General features: G+C 31.5%; 2 protein-coding genes across 2 annotated transcripts; both read left to right on the plus strand.

Moving 5' to 3' along the window:
• The first annotated feature begins 3,341 nt into the window (after positions 1-3,341).
• Positions 3,342-8,177, plus strand: LOC133669512 (beta-xylosidase/alpha-L-arabinofuranosidase 2-like). The gene is made up of 7 exons (XM_062089686.1): positions 3,342-4,136; positions 5,206-5,493; positions 5,619-5,788; positions 5,875-5,972; positions 6,389-6,739; positions 6,833-7,243; positions 7,389-8,177. Exons 1-7 carry the CDS (start codon positions 3,696-3,698, stop codon positions 7,958-7,960), a joined length of 2,331 nt encoding a protein of 776 aa, XP_061945670.1. The 5' UTR covers positions 3,342-3,695; the 3' UTR covers positions 7,961-8,177.
• Positions 8,178-14,518: 6,341 nt separating this feature from the next.
• On the plus strand, positions 14,519-20,391 carry LOC133671885 (BRASSINOSTEROID INSENSITIVE 1-associated receptor kinase 1-like). Its single transcript, XM_062092592.1, has 11 exons — positions 14,519-14,959; positions 15,043-15,175; positions 15,273-15,344; positions 15,852-15,995; positions 16,707-16,778; positions 16,890-16,961; positions 17,052-17,131; positions 17,326-17,454; positions 17,545-17,886; positions 18,718-19,112; positions 19,958-20,391. Exons 1-11 carry the CDS (start codon positions 14,884-14,886, stop codon positions 20,270-20,272), a joined length of 1,830 nt encoding a protein of 609 aa, XP_061948576.1. The 5' UTR covers positions 14,519-14,883; the 3' UTR covers positions 20,273-20,391.
• The last annotated feature ends 2,566 nt before the right edge of the window (positions 20,392-22,957 follow it).

Raw genomic sequence — 22,957 nt, forward strand, 5'->3', positions numbered from 1 at the left:
TCATTTGGCGAGCATTTCATAAATATCACGTTGAACCTGAAAAAAGAGTGTTCCTTTGTTTAGGCTGGAGATTTATATAGAGAAAATACCGTATATGGGATATTTTATGGAGGTCACATTGTACCCCAAAGTAAAGGTGTTATTTCATTAGATTATAGAGCTATATGAAATCTACCTGACATATCTATATAGAAATTTAGCATTTATGTTTTTTCATGGAGACCATACTTAGTGATTTATCTTGGTGAAAAATTCTTAAAGACTATACTAAGTGATTTATCATAGGGATCATCGTATGATGATAATTTTATAGAGATTGTGTATGCTAATGTGTAATTAGGATTTTCATAGAAATTATCACAAAGATTATTATAGATATTTCTCAGGTATATTATCATAAAGATTTCTCATAGAATCTATACATGACAATTCATTATAAACATTAGGTTGTACTGGGCATATAATTTTCTTACATAGGAAAAGTTGTTTTTTGTACTTGTGATGGAAAATGTCTTTTGTATCTAGGATGAAGAGTGTATTTATACCTAAAAAAAGTTGTTCCTTATACCCATAATGGAGAATGTCTTTGTATATTAGGTTGTACCCATAAGGATAAAGGCAATCTTACGGAAAGAATATAATAGCAATCGTACATGGAGAAATTATTTCTTTTATTTATTGAGATTATTATGTAGAAATAGTTTCATGAAGAAAGTTTCATCATTTATTCACTTGAATATGGTTTTTCAAGATTTATTTTACCTTTAGAAGGGTCCTGCTAATAAGGAAAAACGATTTTCTTAATAAAGTCACGTCATGGATCCTATTTATTAAGGCCTTAATGATGAATGGTTCAATAAGGACCTCTACCTTCAATATCTCTTAATTAGATCTATTTAGATATACCTCAGTGCCCACATTCTCCTTTAGATGATGTTGAAAAGTTTGGTGGAGCTTTTCTTAGTTAGAATGCTAGTGTTAAACCAGGTTATAAAATTTGCACATAGATCCTCAGAGTCAAAATATGGCTCTAAGATCTAAATAGCAATACCATATTTTGGACTAACCCATAAAACATTGTCGAACGAATCTTATACATGATATTTGTGTCCTGCATGATCAATTATATATTGTTATGCATGTTTTACACAAGCTTGTATCTATGAACTCTTCATAATTGTCTAGGTTAATTCAAAAAGAGATTAAGTCTCTAAAAAAACATGTGCCCAATACATGCTTGGCCAATGAAGAGCCTCTCACCTAATGAGTGCTATATACCTCTACATTTAGAGCTTGTATCACCACGTACTTAATCTCATCATAACAGAAGGACGTGTGAGCATTTAATTCATATACATTTTATCTTTATAGTTAATAAGGTTTAGCGGTTGGATTTGGGACTATAATCCTTGTCCAGGAGGATACATAGCCAGTCTCTTAAGAAGGGGAGCTGTAAATTCAGTTCACAAAGGAAAATGAGCGTTGTTATTTTGTTAGAGAAGGGAAAAAGAGGTTTTGCTAAGGAAAAGGACCTATTATGAGTCCATCAAGAAGGAGGATCCAAGGGAATTCCATTAAGGCTAATGACACATGCATTTGAGACTTCCAAGGAAAAGGGCGCATGCATCCGACTTCGCCAAGATGAATTACAATACATATCGAGTTTACTAAATAGGGTAGATCCAAGTATGCTATTTTTTTAGAGTGGACGTACTACTTGGCATCCTTCATCACATCTATGCCTTTATAGTTTAATGGTAGATAAGGACTCATACTATGCTGAGAGCCCACCCAAATCTTTTCCAGCATGAAAAAAAGGATGTTAAGATGACACAAGCATAAATAAAGAAGCTAGAAAAACTAGATACTCTGGTCAATAATTTGACTGGGTTTAATAAGCTCGGCTATTTTAAATAATATGAATAAAAAATAAAACAACAATAAATAAACTAACAAAAAAATTAATGATGTAGAAAAAGACCCCAGTCCATCCAAGTTAGCATGCCAAATATGGGACCTGGTCGTAATATCAAGTTAACCCTGTCGAAAGCATTTTTAATAAAATTATGAAGTTCAATTATCAAACAATTCAATGTTAAAAGGCAAAATAAAAAAAATTATAAAAAAGCAACGAAAAAAAAACCTCGATCAACTCGGGTTAACCCTCTAACCATGCGATCATTGGCACAAGATTGAGATAAGCCAATTAAAAAGAAGTTGAAGAATCCCTTTTTTCTGTAAGGTTGATCTGGGCTCATTTAAAAAAAAGGACCTAAACAATGCAAAAGTTTAACTTGTGTTAACTTTCAAAACTCGTGACCCTCATTTTGAGCTTAGATCAATTTTACAGAAGGCAAACTTTTAAAAATAATAAAGCAAAATCCTAAATGAATAAAATAATAAGGGATGCAATTGAAAAAAATATATAATAAAAAAGATCCAAAACAAAAACAAATAACAATTAAAATAATGAAGACTAAATTTGATATAAAAATAAATTTAAATGTTGAGGGATGAGATTAAAAAAAGAAATTCAATTAGAAAAATGATAAAAAAAATATCAATTAAAATAACAAGGATCAAATTTGATATAAAAATTAAATAAAACCAAATGATGAAAGATGAAATTAAAAAAAAAGTCAATCCAAAAAAAATTTAAGAAATAAAACAAATAGCAATCCAAAAAATAATAACCAAATTAAATATAAAAAAAACTAAAATGATACATTTATATTTTAGCAAGGAGAATAGAGAAATGATGGAGAAGGAAAAGAAAAAAATCCACTAGAGCTCAATCATTGTACCATCGTGTGCACTCAACAAAACATCAAAAAGATAATGATGAGACTCTTTCAAATCAACTTCAAGTCAACTCTATATTTGTAAATAATATTTATATTTATCTAAAGATCAAATCGCCCGTAAGTGAACTTGATAATAAATAAAAATATTTGTTTGAAAGAATGAAAAAGCCACTAAATAACAATTTTTTATTTTATTTTTAAGAGTAATTTAGACTTTACTTTTAAAATATAAAGTAACCGAATTATTCATAATCAATATTTTAAAAAATTCTGCTTTATATTAAAGACTGTGCATATAAAATATTTAAATACCGAATTGTCACGGGTAATTTCATAGTAATCAATGGAACATGGAGGGGAAGATCGTTTAAACCTAATAACAAAATAATTGATTTTTTTTTTATTAAAAAGGTAAAATAGTAATCATACTGTTACAGTAAATAGTTATCTATATATCTAGAAACACAGTGTATCCTGGCAGACATTTCAGTTTTTTTTAATTTCCCAAGGTCATCATTCTATTTCCCCCCCAGAGCACGTACTGAATAGGACTAAAAAACAAAAACGCACCTCCATTGTTGAGGAAAGAATGAATCAATCACGGACTTGTTCATATCCAATCATCATTTCTTGAACCACATAAGATTCCCTCTTAGTGGTCACTGTCAGAACAAACGAAAAAATATTATCATGCAATTATTATTTATTATATCGTCATCATTCGATCCTTTCATCTCCTCTCCTTTCCCCATATATATCCATCACGGGCTGCTAGAAAACAATGTCTCTGCTTTTTTTCTTTTTCTTCTTTTATAGTTATTAATAATAATAACTCTCTTCCTTTTTCTATATAACACAGCACTTGTTTGCCCTCCTTTCCTTAACATTTGAATGGCCTCATTTTGTTCCCAAAACAGAGTACCTAAGGTCTCTGTTTTTCTCTTCCTTTCCCTTGTCTGCTTCTTACTTTTTTCTTCTAGCCATGTAGTTTTGGCACAGTCATCACCAGTTTTTGCTTGTGATGTTGTGAGCAATCCATCCTTGGCCAGTTTTGGGTTCTGTAACACGTCGTTAGGGGTGAGTGACAGAGTTGTAGACCTGGTGGAAAGACTCACATTGCAAGAAAAGATACTGTTCTTGGTGAATAGTGCAGGGAGTGTGAGCAGACTTGGGATACCTAGGTATGAATGGTGGTCGGAGGCTTTACATGGAGTTTCTTACGTCGGTCCAGGCACTCATTTCTCTAGTCTTGTCCCCGGAGCTACAAGCTTTCCTCAGGTCATCCTCACTGCTGCTTCCTTCAACTCCTCTCTCTTTGTAGCCATTGGAAAGGTAATATCATATCTCTATATTCTTTGTTTCAATTTGTAAATTTACTCTCTTTTTTTCCCCTTTCATGTTGTTTGATTTTCTTTCCCCTTCAATTCTTCCTCTTCTTGACTTCCTAAATCTTAGCAACGAAGACAAGTCTTTCTTTCTTAATTATAGTTTTTTTTTATATATTGTTTTGAAATATGAGATAGATTTGGTGGAAGTTGTTTTCTTGTCGGAAAAAAAAGAGGTTTGAACTCGAGACTTCGTAGATTCTATCCGAATGTAAAAAAGAAGAGAACCAGATGCTGGGAAATATACACTCAGCCAGTGTAGGAAATGCCCTGAAGAAATTTTTTTATTGTTCCATTGGAACTTCACGGTGAGGATTTCGGTGGCGCTACAGTTAATCAATAGAATTAGGTCCAAAAGCAGAAAATCTTAGGCACATTATGCATGTGATGCTGAGTCAGAGTAGGTGGAATTGTAATTGTATCCCTTGAAACAACTTTCAGATCCGAAGACTTTTTTGTATCAGTTGGGTACACCTTTTTCTTGTGGATTCCAGCTTGCATGTTAGCGAGACTGAAGTCGTCGGCAACGTAGAAATTAATTGACGGCCACCGATCTTATTTTGATCCTACCTTTAATCATTGTGAAGAAGATTCTTAATATTTCACTTATATTTTATTTTTTATAGCACTTTTTTTTGCAACTTTTGCTAACCGAATCATGTTGAAGATAAACAAGGATCATTTACTTCTGTTGACTAGCGTTTGGACACCAATACTGCTCTCTTGACTTGGAAGGAGGATTTACCTTGTTAAAAAACTGAAAAAAGGAATTGAAGAAGATGGAAAGGAGTTCTGGTTCTCATGTTTAAGTAGCTCCCTTTTGGTTGAATCCATTGATTCTGGTGTCCCTCTATGTTTGTGTTCTGCAAAACTCGAGAACTACATTCTTATGACTGAAAGGGTTATTGAGTCTAACCAGAATTGTGTGGTGGAAAATGCTTTCCCAGATGGTTACAGAAACCAATAAGTCTTTTATTATTTGAAGGCTATATGTTAAAACTCTCAAGGTTTTGCAGGTTGTTTCAACGGAAGCAAGAGCAATGTACAATGTGGGATTGGCAGGATTGACGTTTTGGTCACCAAATATCAACATATTTCGAGACCCCAGATGGGGAAGAGGCCAGGAAACTCCAGGAGAGGACCCCTTGCTCTCAAGTAAATATGGATCGGGTTATGTTAAAGGACTGCAACAAAGGGATGATGGCAATCCAGATGGACTTAAGGTTGCTGCATGCTGTAAACATTACACAGCCTATGATTTGGATAACTGGAAAGGGGTTGATCGTTACCATTTTAATGCTGTGGTAATGTTCATTTTATTTAATCTAACACCTTTTTTTTATTAGGAAGGTCACTTTCTCTCTCAATTATAGTGTTTTCTCTTTAATGATTTCAGCTAAATTCGTACAGTTTGTTTATGATGAGTTAGGTGACAAAGCAAGATATGGATGATACGTTTCAACCACCTTTCAAAAGTTGTGTTGTTGATGGGAATGTTGCTAGTGTCATGTGTTCTTACAACAAGGTTAATGGTATACCCACCTGTGCTGATCCCGACCTCCTCTCTGGTGTAATCCGAGGGGAATGGAAATTAAATGGGTATGTATGAAATTTCAAAAATGTTCACAATTTGATTGTGTTTATATCATAGGTTCTTTCCTGGAAACTAAACCGGGCATCTGCAGGTACATTGTTACCGATTGTGATTCCATAGACGTGTTCTACAATTCCCAGCATTATACCAAAACACCAGAAGAAGCTGCAGCCAAAGCTATATTGGCAGGTATACGTTCTTGGATTTCTAGGTAGATTGATTTTACTTTGTCAACAATGGTCAAATGAGAATTTGGATATACCTTACTCAATATTTCTCGTTTATAATAAAATAAATTATATTTTATTTTATTTAAATATATAAATTCAACTTAATCGAACTCAATTATATAGTTACAAGCTTGGAAGATGTCTGAAGAGAGATGTCCAAATCCATGTCTTTTTAATGTAGAATGACATTTTTAATAATCATATATTTTGTTGTATATTAAGTGGTTCGAACCACTCCTTTGCAATAACAACAATAGAAAAGACAACACTTTTGGACATATCTTGTTATATTTTTATGATTTGTTTTGCAATTTCTTTTTCTGATTTCCATTGGGATTCAAGGAATTATGTTGCTAAAATGTTTCTATTTGATAGGGTTGGACCTCAACTGTGGATCTTTCTTGGGAAAACACACTGAAGCAGCAGTAACAGCAGGACTTGTGAATGAGTCGGCCATTGATAGAGCTGTCTCCAACAATTTTGCCACTTTAATGCGACTTGGATTCTTTGATGGTGATCCCAGCAAACAACTCTATGGGAAGCTAGGACCAAAAGATGTATGTACAGCAGAGAATCAGGAGCTGGCCCGTGAAGCTGCCAGGCAAGGGATTGTGTTGCTTAAGAACACCGCAGGATCACTTCCTCTATCTCCCACTGCCATAAAAAACTTGGCAGTAATTGGACCAAATGCTAATGTCACTAAAACAATGATTGGAAACTATGAAGGTAAAACTTCAATTATTTCATCCAATTTCCTTCGTATTACTTCCAATGTTCATCAAATCAACTTGTTAAACGATGTGTTTTGATATGATTTAGGTACACCCTGCAAATATACAACCCCTTTACAAGGACTAGCAGCTTCTGTTGCAACAACATATCTACCTGGCTGCTCAAACGTAGCCTGCAGCACTGCCCAAGTAGATGATGCCAAGAAAATAGCAGCTGCAGCTGATGCCACTGTGCTTGTAATGGGTGCCGATCAATCTATAGAAGCAGAGAGTCGTGACAGGGTGGACATTCTTCTTCCAGGGCAGCAGCAGCTTCTGATAACAGCAGTTGCAAATGCATCCACTGGACCTGTAATCCTTGTTATAATGTCTGGAGGAGGCATGGATGTATCATTTGCGAAAACTAACGACAAAATCACAAGTATCCTGTGGGTTGGCTACCCTGGCGAAGCTGGTGGAGCTGCCATAGCTGATATTATTTTTGGTTCCTACAACCCAAGTACGCACCAACCATCCCATAATTGTGTTTTCTTAGTTTTTCAGATCTTTTCATTTGATTCTAAATCTTTACAGGTCAGCTTGTCGGTCGGCTTATATAGTATAGTAGAATATGAGTTTGAATTTAACCAAGAATCTCTTTTCAGGTGGGAGGCTACCGATGACTTGGTATCCACAATCATACGTAGACAAAGTACCAATGACAAATATGAACATGAGACCAGATCCCTCCAATGGCTATCCTGGCAGAACCTACAGGTTCTACACCGGAGAAACTGTTTACTCATTTGGAGATGGACTAAGCTATTCTGAATTCAGCCACGAACTAACTCAAGCACCTGGACTAGTATCTGTTCCTTTAGAGGAAAATCATGTCTGTTACTCTTCGGAATGCAAATCAGTTGCTGCTGCTGAACAGACTTGTCAGAACTTAACCTTTGATGTGCATTTGAGAATCAAGAACACGGGAACAATGAGCGGAAGCCATACAGTTTTCTTGTTCTCTACTCCCCCATCAGTGCACAACTCACCACAGAAGCATTTAGTGGGTTTTGAGAAGGTCTTCCTGCATGCACAAACAGATAGCCATGTGGGATTCAAGGTGGATGTTTGTAAGGATTTGAGTGTGGTTGATGAGCTCGGAAGCAAGAAAGTTGCCTTGGGAGAACACGTTCTTCATATTGGAAGCTTGAAGCACTCCATGACTGTAAGGATTTGAAACAAGACTTTCAAGTCCTCTGCAGTGATTTGATTTGTTGTTCTTGTATTCCCTTTAGAAAGGCATTTCAAAATGCAATTATTGGCCTATGGATAATAAACAGGTCGGGAGGTTATGAAAAATTCACTCAATTATTACTCAGAATTAAGATTTGAAACCCGAAGGAATACGAAGTTTGGCTCCAAAAGAAGATAAGTTGAGCTTCATTTTTCCTATAGATCTTTGCTTAAATTACTGCTATCCCTTTCCTATCCAAGAGAGTGGATTGATGAACTCTACTCTATACTTATTTATTTTTCCTTTTTATATACCTATTTATTTTTTATTAAATAAATATTGATAATTATTCTTGGAGTATTTTAAAGGTTTTAGGAATGGAATAACCCTCATCATCCAATGATATACTAAACTTAAAAAAAAAAATATTAGGGCATTGAAAAATGGACTTAAACTTGGGAAAAAAAAAAGGAAAAAAAGGAGAATTAGCCAATAAGTTAGAATATCGGGGTGACGTGGACTGCAGGGAGATATGAGAAAAGATATTGTTGTAGATTTCTTAGGTGAAAATAAATACTCAACATGTGATTTTATTTTTAAAAAAATAAATTAACCTCAAAAAATATAAAAAATGAAAAAATAATTTCTAAAACACTTTGAATCCAAAATATACTAAAAAGGAAATTAAAGTATAAACTTCTTAAGAATTGTTTTTCTCATTTAGCACACTAAACCCAAAATATAATAAAAGAATTAAATTATAAATTTCTATTTATATATAAACTTTGAATACTCATGCATAAATATCTATCAAAGTAATAATATATAAAAAAAATTAAAAATTTAAAGTTCCCAAAAATATTTATCTATAACAATTAGACAAACATAACAATCTCTTACTAAACTAGAATTAAAATAAATCCTAAATGCATAAGAAATAATAAATTTCAATATGTGTGTGTGTATAACAAACAATAAGGTCAACATAATATTAATCCCAAAAAAATACTACAAAAAATAATAAATCATAAGTTCAAATATAAACTTATAATTGAAATTTTCTCAACATATCATGTTCTTATAAAAAACAAATTAAAATAAATACTAAAAATGTAAATATACCATAAACAAAAAAACACATAAACATAAAACTAAAGCATTTTGGCGTTCTGTTCTATTCTACGGTCCTATACTCTTTATATATGTGTGTAATTTAAAATTTAATTCAATATACATGATTCAAATTCAATTCTAAATATCAATCAACTTCAAATTATACAATACAAATATAATGTCAAGCATCTAGATGTGAATTTAGAGGGTAAAAACCCTAGAACCCACAATAAAGATTGAACACAACCCAAGAAAATTAAAATCAAGTTGAAAAGAATTTGACCTAATCATCACTTGAACCAAATAACCATAATTATTGGATGTAAACCCATTCTCGTTGATTATAAGAAAATCAAGAGCTGAAAATATAAAAATGAACACCAAAAGAAAGTAATCTTTGATAAGTTTATAAGAGTTCAAAGAAGAACCAAGAGTATCAGCAACCTTGCACAATTTAAGAAAGTTAAAATTCAAGTTTGTATAGAAACCTTTACCTAGAGATAACATTGTATTTAAGAACCAAAGGTATTGAAAATTAAATGTGAACCCATTGATTATAAAAAATTAAGAACTCAAAGTATACAAAGATGTCACAAGGTCAACTATATTTTGATAAGTTAAATTTATTCTTTGTCACGATAAAAAGAAAAGTATTGCATCATGTAAAATACAAGTTTATTTAAAACATCATGACTGTTGAATTTTGCAGCAAAGAAAACAATATATAGTCATTCTAAATAACCCTAATAGACTCTTATTGGGCTGCAAACCAATGAGCTCAAGTTAATAATCAGCTAACATAAAATTAATGCCCAAAAAAAATCATAAAACATTGATTTCATGTCAAAATAAACCCGAATTAAAATGTAAGCCCTAAAATGAATGTAAATATCCAAATAATAAAATAAAACAACAAATAAAATCTTAAAATAATTTAGATTAATACAAAAAAAATCTAGCCAAAAAGTAATCTAAAATTAAATACTTCAGCCTTTTTTTTTCCTTGTATAGCCAAGATAAATAAAAAAATCTTGTAAAAAAAGGATTTTACAATGTTAAGGAATCCTTATCATACTTGGAAGCTATGTTGATGCCCATTAAAGATTCTTATAGAACTGAAAAATTTTCAAAAATAAGTTGTTAAATATCCTTGTATTATGAGAAAAAAATCCTCTCTAAATAGAAAGTCAAAAGGCAACAAATAACAAAATCCATTCCCTACTACTTTCCAATCTAGTGCTGCCTTAGATGATCTATTAATTAAAAAAACATCATATTCACTGCTTCTACCTAAAATTTCTTAGCAAGCCTTGCATTCAACCTAAGACACTTTGCTTTTTTAACTATTGTTTTGTTCATCATTTCTACTATACCATTTTGTTGTGATGATCTGTGTGCTCGGTACCATTGTCTGACTTGAGGCATTTTATCCTCCTTCATGTCTGGTTTTTTACTTTTGTTTTCCATACATTGAATTTGTCAAATATTTTTTAACTTATGTCACATGAAGTACACCTAAATCTTTCATAAATAGTCATCAATGAAAATCATAAGATACATGTATCCTCAATGTGATACACACACACACACACACACACTTACTTTAAAACACATGGGGAAAACATTGTACATTTACTGTGGATATAGACTCATTGCACTATAAACGACACTGTAGATATAAAGTGTTTGCACCGTGGACAACACTGTAGCGTTGTGGGGGGTGTTGTTTATTCTATGTTTAGTCAAAAATTGCTACTGGGTCTGGCTGGGATAATAAAGTTATGTTTTTTATACCCTATGTTTACAAGAAAAAAGTTATGTTTTTTCAATTTGAGATAATAAATCTTTTTTGTTTAAATACTTCAAATTAGAAGAATAAGATAATATCTTTCCAATGTGGGATAAAAAACATTTTGAAATAATCTTTTAAGCTTAATTATTTACAACATATATAACATATATTCAAATATATTGTTTCTTATTTTTTTTCATATAAACAATTAAACATCAAATATTTTTTTAAAAAAATTGGGTGACCCAAGGCCTTGGCCAGGTCTGTTTTATTCAAAATCCAGGCCTACAATTGGCCTGGAATAAACTGGTTGACCCGTTGGGTCAACCTACAACTTAGATGACCCGGTAAAAAACCTAGTAAAGATATTTTTTTTTCAAATGTGTTTTTTCTCTTACATAGAGACCCTTCTTTTTTCATATTTTTTCAGTTGATTACTAACTCATTTCAAAGTTCACTATATAAATACTAGAAGAATGTTCTATTTTTGCATTGTGAGATTTGAAGTCCTTTAGTATATATACTATATATTCACAAGAAAAAAAATTATGTTTTTTTAATGTGGGATAAAAAACATTTTTGGTTTCAATACTTCAACTTAGAAGAATAAGATAGTATCTTTCCAATGTGAGATAAAAAAACCTTTTGAAATAATCTCTTAAACTTAATTGTTTACAATATGTATAACCTATATACACATAGATTATTTTTTAATTTTTTCATATAAAATATTAAAACCTCAAATATTCTTTTTTTTTAATTTTTCCGGGTTAACCCGAGTCAACCTGTGTAACCCGGGACCCAGCCCCTTAGCCGGGTCAACCTCCACGCCAGGTTTGATAACTATGGTTGCCATAAAAATATAATTTTAAAGAATACAATTGAAAAGAAATAAAGTGACGTGACTGGTTAAGAAACTAAAAACCAAAAAAATAGATAAAATCTCCTCTATTTTATTTTGTTCAGGGGCCTCTTTTAAAAAATATTGATTTTTAGTTATGTATTTAATTTTCGAAGTGGTTTTTCTAGTTCAACTATGGTTTTGCTTTTATATTTTATATAGATAAAGTATGTTTTTTAAAATAAAAAATATTTATTTTTAGATGATATTCTTAATAAGTGTAACCTTACATGTTATTCCTTTTTTCTTTTTATTTTATTTAATCAATTTAATATCTTATTTTTTAATATTCAATATCTTAATCTATATTTGTCTCTTGGTTTTTTAACTTTTTTTTAGGTGTCATTAATGATTTTTTTTATTGATTTATTAACACACATAATTCTTAATTTATTTGAATACATGTGTGCATAAACCTTTTGATTTGTTATCTATGTTGGATGAGAAGATAGAAAATTGAGTGTTTTTTTACTTATAGCTTGTGAGAATTGAGATTAAATAGAAAACACGAGAATAACATTGCATCGTCTTTGATATTTTAATAAAAGGAGAGGTGGGTAGAAGAGGAATATAATTGATAAAATAATTGTTAGATGACTTAATTGAGAAACTATCTATAATATAGGGATTAATATGATGTTCATCCTTCACTTTATCTATTATAATTATAACAAAACCTAAAAAAACTCGGTGTTTCATTACACACACTCACATTTCACTATGGATTTCTACAGTGAAATTATTGTTCTGCTTTTAACAATTTAAGTCTTATAATATGCATTCAAGGGTAATATAATATTGTTCATGAGACACATTTGCTGTTACAAGATTGAATAGAGATAAAGTAGTTTTTTAACCTTTTATTTACACATTATAATGTCCAAAGAACCTTTAAAAGTTGAATTTCCTTAACTATAAGGAAAGGGGCATATTCAGTTTTTTATTTTTCTTGGCACAATGTAGTTACTAAAGCGCTATTTGAGTCAAATAATCTATAACTAAGATTAAGGGTTTTTTTCTTTTTATTATATTTTTTCATTGATATTGTGTGGGGTCAAGGGCTCTTTGGTATTTAAATAAATTAAATTAAAAAAAATGTTCATCTCGCACCATATTTCAAGATGGTGTTCGATGTCACGAGCTTCGACGATGTCCCCCCCTTCACTTTTCCCTCTCTTCAACCTTAAAAAACATGTTGCTTTTGTAAAAAATAAGAAAAGTATGTTTTTTTTGTTAATTTTATCACATTTAATCCTCATTCTTTTAATTGCATTTTTTTTTCAATTTTATCCTTTGACATTTAATTTTTATATCAAATTTATCATCTTATTTTATTATGTTTCATATTTAACCCTTAATGTTTTGATTTATGATTTAAATTCATGGCTCTTTTTTTAAGTTTTAATTTCTTTTCAAATTCATCTTTAAATCCATGATCTTTTTTTTTTATATATTTGATCTTTATTCTCTTAATTTTTATTTTTGTTTTGGATTCTTTTGTGAATTTGATTTTTTTTTTCAATTTTGCATTTCAATTCAAAATTTAATGATATTTAAGGTTTGACCCGAGTTAATCTAAGTCAACCAAATTCTTTTGTTTTATTAAAAAAAAGTAAAAATGATACCATTTTGAAAAAAAAAAGAAGAGGAAAATAGTCAATGGGTTTTAGTTGGATTTGCCCCAGGTAACTGGACGTGGGTCAACCTGGCTTTTTAACCATCTTACATTAGATTAATTCTTCCCTAATTTTTTTTGAAACCCGACCTGGTCTAAACCATGGGTCACCTGGGTCACAGGTCAACTCGTCGGGTTAAACTGAGTTTTAAAATATTGGCTTTCTTGATGCAATGATTTCAATTAAATCACTAGCAAAGGTCATGCATTTGAAAAGTTAACATGAGTTGACATCGTTTTCTTTCCTGATTACATCTTTTGAAGTTGTTCATTTTGAAAAATGAACTTAGTTATTTTCTTTAATTTTTTTTTTCAATCAAATTATTCCTATCTCGTGGTAGGAGGTTTGTTTGGGTGGCTCATGTTTTTTTAGGTCGTTTTTTTTTGTCATTTTTTATTTTATCCTTTAAAATTTGATTATTTTTAAAATTAAAATTCATTTTTTTTCATGTTTTGCCTTTTATTGGATTGTTTTATTTGCATAATTCTACTCATAAATTTTGATAATCTCACCCGGTTTTTGCTGGTACTTTATTCTTTAAAACTTTTTTTTATTGGTTTTTTTTCCTAATTTTTTTCTTTTATATTTTGATTATTGAGGATTGATAATTGTTATTTTTTTTAATTCTCTTCCTATAATGTTGAATTTTGAATTTTTTTTTATTCTTTAAAATATATTGAGCATTGTTTTTTTTTTACTCAGTCCGACTGCCACCAAATCACGTGCCAACTATCTAGTTCTCTCTATTTATTTACTTGCTCCATTTATGTCATCTGTTTTATTAGAAATAAGAAGTTCTATTATCTATTTTCTTTTTCAATCAAGTTGTGTTTAATTAAAGTATGTAAAAGATAAATAAAAAAGCAGAAACAAAGTTTGATTTGTTTATGAGTTAGAATAATTTTAATTAAAAGAAAAGAGATGAAGATATAAAATAAATGTTTTTATAGAATAATTTTAAAATATAAAGAACATGATAATATTTCCTCTCTCCCAACTTTCTTCGAATTTTCTTTTCAAAAATAGTAACCAAATAAAATAATAAAATAATAAAAAATTCCAAGGTACAGTGGCATTCCATATGAGTTTGTGTGGGTAATTTGAGATGTTGTTGTCTTTGACTAACCCCTTTCCGTCCCCCGCCGTAGATCATTGAAAAACTTCCTGCAAACTCTTCTTTCTCTTACTATTCTTTAAAAAAAAAACTCTCCTTTTCTGCTGCCCAGCGCTCTCTCCCTCTCCCACCAAACACACCGAAAATCAACTCTCTATCTTGCTCGAATTCCAAGTTCTTGCTTATAATTCATATTGGGTTGTGAATAGTTTTGATTTTAGTGATTTGGGTCAACGGGTTTGATTCTTGTAATTTTGTTCTTCTGTGCAAAGTCAAGGTGGGCTAAAGAAATGAAATAAATTTCTGGGTTTAAGAAATAAGGGAAAAGGGATGTGGGCGATCTGGACCTCTGCTTTCTTTTTGGTCTTTCATTTGGTCGTCGTCAGGGTCTCCAGTAATGTAGAAGGTATGCTTCTTCTTCTTCTTCTTGTTTTTTTTTTTACTTGTCGGTTACCAATTTGCATGATATGGTTTTATGTGGCAAGACAGGCGATGCCTTGAATTCATTAAAGACGAATTTACTTGATCCGAACAATGTTCTTCAAAGTTGGGATGCGACTCTCGTCAATCCCTGCACCTGGTTTCATGTTACATGCAATAATGAAAATAGTGTCACGCGTGTGTAAGTTTATTTATTGAGTTGGTAGTTTAAATTTACTTGATGATGGTGATGATGATGGCGGCTAACATAGCTAACAACTCGCTACTTTTACTTTCAGTGATCTTGGAAATGCAAATCTATCTGGTCAACTGGTTACGCAACTTGGGGTGCTTTCAAATTTGCAGTACTTGTAAGTCGTTCGAGTTCTTCTTTGTTTGATTGCTTCACATCATGAATTGTGCATAAAGTAGATTGTATGGAAGAATGGTTCATTATATGTGCCTATTAAAAATGAAAAGAAGAGAGGAAAAACAGTCAGCTTATATCCATATCCATATCGATTTTCCATACCCATGGAGCCTGCTTTGCCCTATATCCACTTGAAAAAGAGCTATCTAAATCTACTTGAATGAATTGATTCTAGACATGATCCTGCTAATACATACCAAGGTTTTAAAGTGACATCGCATTTCATAGACTGTCGACATGTTTTTTGTGTATATCTATAATTTGGAAACCATCTAATATTAGCTATACCATACGAGAATTTTTTCCCCTACCATCCATTTCCTAGCAACAGTTGATAGATGAGTTCCATTACCTGGAATTAAATATTTTTTTAAGGCACGCTTTTGTTGAAACCCCGTCCCTTTTTTTGTCATTGAATTACACTCGGTAAATGGAGCTCTTTTGACAGGGAACTTTACAGCAATAACATAACTGGACAAATTCCAGATGAGCTTGGGAATCTGACAAACTTGGTGAGCTTGGATCTTTACTTGAACAACTTAACTGGTCCGATTCCTCAGACATTGGGCAAGCTTCAGAAACTACGTTTCTTGTATGAAACCATTCCTTTCATCCAATATTTCTGTAAAACTTGGAACTCATTTGCTGTGTCTTTTATATTCTCATGGAAGTTTGAGTCCACTGACAAGACTTGCATGTGTGTGTGTGTGTGTGTTGGCTGTGTCCCTTCCATAGCTGTTCTTTTTGTGGCAGTATGAAAAGAAGAGAGATATTTTCCATCTTTTATCATAATAATTTTGCTTTCACTTGCATAATTTCACTGAAGAATAGGCAAGGGTTGAAGTAATGCATGTGCAGGCAGTAATTGGTCCATACAATATTTTATGATAATCAGAGTAGGCATTATGTTATAAAGAAATGGGTATGTATGTGTGCATTTTGGCTGTACACTTTGCATGGCTGTTCTTTTTGTGGCAATATGAAATGAAGATTTTTTTTCCTACTTTTACCATAATAAGTTTCATGGCACTGACAAATTTCACTGAAGAGATGAGGGGTGAAGTAAGGCATATCCCACTCAGTAATATATCAGTGCATGTTTTATGATAAATCAGATTACACAGTTTGTTGATAAGCAATATTTTGCACTTCAAGTGATAGCAAGTTCCATCTAGAAATCTGGCTTTCCACATCTAGCAGTGCATAAAGCTTTTTTCTGCACGTGCACTGGCTGTTTTGTTTAAATGTAGTCTAGCAAGTGTAATGGAGATTCAGGACATGACTCTTCTGTTTTGTGAAATAGGCGTCTCAACAACAACACCTTGTCGGGAACGATTCCTGTGAATTTAACTACGGTTACTACCTTGCAAGTCCTGTGAGTATTATTTTGCTGATGACAATATTTTTGTTATCATGAATAGGTGTATCCTTAATTTCCCCAGGCACCAAATATTGCTTGAATGAAAATATATTGCTATTTGTGCAGGGATCTTTCTAACAACCAACTAACAGGAGACGTCCCTGTAAATGGCTCATTCTCTTTTTTCACTCCTATCAGGTTTGTTGCTAGTAATTCTATTTGTCAGTATCATTTAGTGGTTGTGGTTGCACAGTACCTGTTTTACTAACCTCTGCATTTTTTTTGCAGTTTTGCCAACAATAAATTCAATGCTTCTCAAGCTCCTCCACCACCTCCTCTTTCTCCACCATCAAGGGGTCCTTCTAATGGTCAGTTACAATTTCAACTTTTTATTTTCTTATTTAACCAAAAGGGGGAAGGGGCTGAGAGGGTTTAAGATAAGCACCTCATGTCGTCTAGGTGTTGAGTTTGAAGGTCTCTTCCATTTGAAAATGTATGTTGTTCTGGGTATTTCTGAATACATTCTTGGCATGGTAAATTTTTGAAATATCATTTGCAATAGGAAATAGTGCCACTGGAGCTATTGCTGGGGGAGTTGCTGCTGGTGCTGCTCTTCTGTTTGCTGGCCCTGCAATGGTACTTGCTTATTGGCGAAAAAGAAAACCACAGGACCACTTCTTTGATGTACCTGGTCAGTGTTTTTTTGAAAGAGGTCATGATTGATCAGAACTGAAATTTATTCTGTTTAGGATGCATTTTCACTCCATCTACATCTGTGCAGCTGAAGAGGACCCAGAAGTTCATCTTGGACAGCTTAAAAGGTTTTCTCTGCGTGAGCTACAAGTTGCAACTGACAATTTTAGTCACAAAAACATTTTGGGCAGGGGTGGGTTCGGAAAGGTTTATAAAGGACGTTTAACTGATGGTTCTCTAGTGGCTGTTAAAAGACTGAAAGAGGAGCGCACCCAGGGTGGGGAACTGCAGTTCCAGACAGAAGTTGAGATGATCAGCATGGCTGTGCATCGGAACTTGCTTCGTCTACGTGGCTTTTGCATGACTCCAACTGAGAGGTTGCTTGTCTATCCTTATATGGCTAATGGAAGTGTAGCATCATGTTTAAGAGGTACTGCTATCAGCCAGCATCTTTCTTTGCTATATTTATCTCCTTTTGTTATGTAATTTATAAGTGATTCCTTTTTCATGATGCCAATCCATTTCAGTTTTTTCCCCTTAAGGTAGCTTTATATATTTTGCATATTTTTGTGACATCAAGTCCATGTTCTGGTCAACTAAGGATTTCAATCTTTAATCTTAACATTAGTTTATTTTCAATTCTAATTTTAATAGAAATTCTCCAATTGCAATTCCTAATCTTGCATTTTGGCTTCTTTGTTTAGTGCCTTTTCAGCCTGCAGGGATCTTTGTATTTCCTCATTATACAATCCGTGGGAAAAATATGCTTTGTTAACTTAATTTTATTTTATTGTTTTTCTTTCTTTTTTAGGGTAAATTACAATAACCCCCTTGAGAGTGAAATTCTTCCAAAAATTTGAAGTTTTGACTAAACCCCCCTTCATGTTTAAGAAAATGTTACCTAAATCCCTCTTTGTACACAAAATGTCCTTAATCATTGTTTAAAAAAGATATTAAATAAAAACTAGAAAATTAGAGAGAGAATATAAAAAATTGGACATGATTATTTTATTATCTTATATTCCTTGTGTTATTCTCTCTCTTAACAAGATTCTTCTTTTTGTGCCAAAAGAAAATTAGAGAAAAAAGGAAATCTATATATATATATATATATATTTGGTATTGCAAAAGCATGGAAGTTGCTACACATTTTAGAAGTTTGTATACTGGCTCTATATGTAGACAAGTTATTGAACTTTCTAATAACCCCAAGGCCTGTTTTATGAATTATTGTTTTTTCTCAAATTGACGCCTTAAGCAGAGCGTTCAGAATCACAATCCCCACTTGAATGGCCAATAAGGAAGCAAATTGCATTAGGATCCGCACGAGGGTTGGCTTATTTGCACGATCATTGTGATCCTAAGATTATTCACCGCGATGTGAAAGCCGCAAATATTTTGTTAGATGAGGAATTTGAAGCAGTTGTTGGAGATTTTGGGCTGGCAAAACTCATGGACTACAAAGATACTCATGTTACGACTGCAGTACGTGGCACAATTGGGCATATAGCACCTGAATACCTATCAACAGGAAAGTCTTCAGAGAAGACTGATGTTTTCGGGTATGGTGTCATGCTTCTTGAACTTATCACTGGACAGAGGGCTTTTGATCTTGCTCGGCTTGCAAATGACGATGATGTAATGTTACTTGATTGGGTATGTATTCCCTGCATTCCCTCGTTGTCTTACATTAGAACTTTGATGACATTGGAAGATGGTGAATTTTCTAGAATCCTTCATCACTTGGGATTTTCATATTTTTGCTGAGGTGGTCAAGGAAAATGTGATGTAGGTGAAAAACAGATAAGATTTATGCATCTTAATTTAAATTCTAGAATTCTGGAGTATTTTAGTAATTTTTATGTTTACTGGAAAATTGCTTAGGTCTAGGTTCTTTCTTTCTTTGTTTTCTTTGTTTTTTTGTTTTTTTTTTTTTGAAGAAAAGAAGCTACATGTATACAACCACTAGACTAAGCTTGCTTGTGTAGGTTTATTTCTCTATAATATTTATTTTATTAGTCAAGAATAGTTATATTGGTGGTTTAAGATTCTGAAGTCCTTGCTAGATTAGGAAAGGAGCTGTAAATCAATAAATACAATGGTTGTAATGTTTTATATTGTTCATAGAGCCTCTACAATCAGCACCAAAACACCCCCCTATGCTTTTCCTGTGTTGATATGAATAAATCAAATCAAATTGAACTGGCTTCTTTTTGTTTTTTTCACAAATAGATAGAGTTTGCTTTGATCTATAGTACATCAAATGGTTTCTAGTTCATAAATGAAGCCCTCCACATTTGACATGATTGACCCAGTTTGCAATGAGCTTGATTTTACAAGGTTAAAAGTTTGTCAGTTCAATGTCCAAACTTTTTAACTGCTGTCTATTCATAGTCTCTTCAAAGCACAGAGGTAGGTATTGGGCTCAAGTCTCGCAAATGGTTTCCTTTGCTTTCTTGTTTTTGTTCTCTTTCAGTCTGACTTCATCTCTGAAATTTCAGGTGAAGGGACTTCTAAAAGATAAGAAGTTGGAGACGCTGGTTGATGCTGATCTGACAGGAAATTACATCGATGATGAGGTTGAGAATCTGATCCAAGTGGCTCTACTGTGCACACAAAGCTCCCCAATGGAACGACCAAAGATGTCAGAAGTGGTCAGAATGCTGGAAGGGGATGGCTTGGCGGAGAGATGGGAGGAATGGCAGAAAGAGGAGGTGTTCCGCCAAGAGTTTAACCACACTCATCACGCAAACACTAATTGGATCGTTGATTCTTCATCCCACATCCCTCCAGATGAATTGTCTGGACCAAGATGATCCTCCCTTTTAAGGGCACAACGGAAGTCTCTTCAAGAGCTATTGTGTTTCAAACTGATCACAACAGATGTGTATAATTTTTTCTTTTCTTTTCTTTTCAATGCCTAGTTTATATCATATATTGAAGTTTCTCGCTGATGTAATTTCTATAGGGAGATTTGAAAGTTCAGGTGCCAGCAAACATGGCAGGAAGGGCCATGGAAGCACACATATCACTCTTATGTAATATAGAGATTAGTCAAGATTGTTACAGGAATAAAAACAATTATATTTCCCATCTCCAGTTGGGGTAATCAATTTCATCAAAGATTTGGTATGCATTGATTTTTCTCACTAAATTTTTTATATAATGTTGGCAAGTATTTCTTGGTAATTATTTTCATTAAAAACTTTGGAAACTAGTCTTAAGTGATTTATTTATTTATTTATTTATATATATATATATATATATATATATATATAAAAGTATATGGTAGATAGAGATATTTATTTTATACATTTACTAATAATTGTGATTTATTTTGATGGGATTAGAGAAGTGAAGTTAATCTTAAAATATGAAAACTAATTTGAAATTTTACCCCATTGTAAAATAAATTATAAAAAGAAAAGAAACTACTTGTGAGGACAACTATCATAAACTGTATACACAAGTGTTTTCTTACCCACAATTGATTAAAAAAAAAAATCAACAACGATTTTCTCATATTTTATTTTAAGTCATTAGAATGAACATTAAAGAAGAAATTGAAATGTACGTGTGTTTTTTTGGTATGGTGTTTTTTAAAAGTATTTTTTGTTTGAAATACATTAAAATAAATTTATTTATTTTTAATATCAGTATATCAAAATCATCGAAAATCACTAAATAAATAAATTTAATATTTTTTTATGTCAAACGCGTTTTTAAAACACGTACAAAACAGTTGAAATGCATGTCAAACAGTCTCCCTCGTTGATCGTTACACGTATATAATATAATTAACTTTCATAGCACTGTATAGGCTCTCTCGTTGACCATTCTTATCTAAGTTTTTATGGTTTTGCGCTTTGTTGTTAGGGTTTGTTTGAGAGTGTGGTGAAAAATAATTTTCAAAGTATTTTTATGCTTAAAAATATATCAAAATAGTGTTTTTCACTTGATTAAAGACTCAACATAGTAGTATTTGTCATATAGCTAAAATATATTATTTTATTCCTTCATTTATTTATAGGTATTCTTCAATAAAAGTTCACTTCTTTGATATTCGGTAACCTTCTTTTATACATCAGATTGCTCAATAAAGTTTTTGGTGATACATTAAAAGTATCTTGATTTACTTTGTGCCTTGAACTTAGTATGAGCTAGTCCTCTTGCCTATGGAAAACAAAGACATCCCTTTAATGCTTGAGAATAGTTTTTATTCAGATCACAAACTCACAGCACGGGTCATTAATTATTATTATTAAAATTAAATCAATAAATAATGGAAAATATATAAAAAAAGTGAAAACATATTATAAATTTGTTGTTGAAGGTTCCTTGACAAGATATTATTGATCCTGACAAATGGAAAGGAAGAAAAGAAAAGAATATATAAGTCTTGTTTGTTTGCTGGAAAGTAATTTTTTTTTGGAAAATGAATTCTGGGAAAGTAAATTATTTTCTGATATTTAGTAGTGTAATAGAAAATAAGTTGGAAAACACTTTCCAGTGTTTGGTTATGTCATGGAAAATAAGCTGGAAAATAACTTATTAATGTTTTATTTTTAAAAAATTTATTAAAATAATGAGGAACAAATCTTACAAATTAAAAAGTTGAATGAGAATCAAATTAAAAAAAATTCATAAATTATCTCAAATAAAATAAATAATAATCAAAATAATATTGATCAAATCTAACAAATAAAAAAATTGAAAGATAAAGAAATTAAAATAATAATAATAACCATTTCATAAATTATTTCAAATAAAATAAGCAAAATCAAAAGAATGAGGACCAGATTTGATAGATAAAAAATTTCAATTAAAAAATAATAAGGGAAAAGCAAATAACAATTATAAAAATGAGGACCAAAGTTTAATATAAAAATTAAATTTTAAGGGATGAAATTGAAAAACAAATATTCAAAACAATTATATATATATATATATAGCAATCAAAAGTTTTGAGGACCAAATTTAATATAATTAGCAAATAATACGATATTTTTAAATTTTTTACAACTTCCAGAAAGTGTTTTCCGTCCAAAATAAAAGGAAAATACTTTCCTAGAAATAAAGCTAAATTTTTTTTGATTGAAAAGTGTTTTTCATTGACTAATTTTTCTAATAACAAATAAACACTGAAAGTTTAAAAAATAATTTTCAGAAAACTAATTTCTGAAAATAAGGACCAAAGTTTAATATAAAGATTAAATTATAAGGGATGAAATTGAAAAACAAATATTCAAAACAAATATATAGCAATCAAAAATTTTGAGGATCAAATTTGATCTAATCAGCAAATAATATGACATTTCTAAATTTTTTACAACTTTCAGAAAGTGTTTTCCTTCCAAAATAAAAGGAAAATACTTTTCTAGAAATAAAGCTATTTTTTTTTTACTGAAAAATATTTTTCATTGATCAATTTTTCTAATAACAAATAAACACATAAAATTTTAAAAAATAATTTTTAAAATATCAATTTCTGTCTAACAAAC

This window comes from Populus nigra, chromosome 1 (assembly GCF_951802175.1).
Source record: "Populus nigra chromosome 1, ddPopNigr1.1, whole genome shotgun sequence".
In the NCBI taxonomy this organism is placed as follows: Eukaryota; Viridiplantae; Streptophyta; class Magnoliopsida; order Malpighiales; family Salicaceae; genus Populus; species Populus nigra.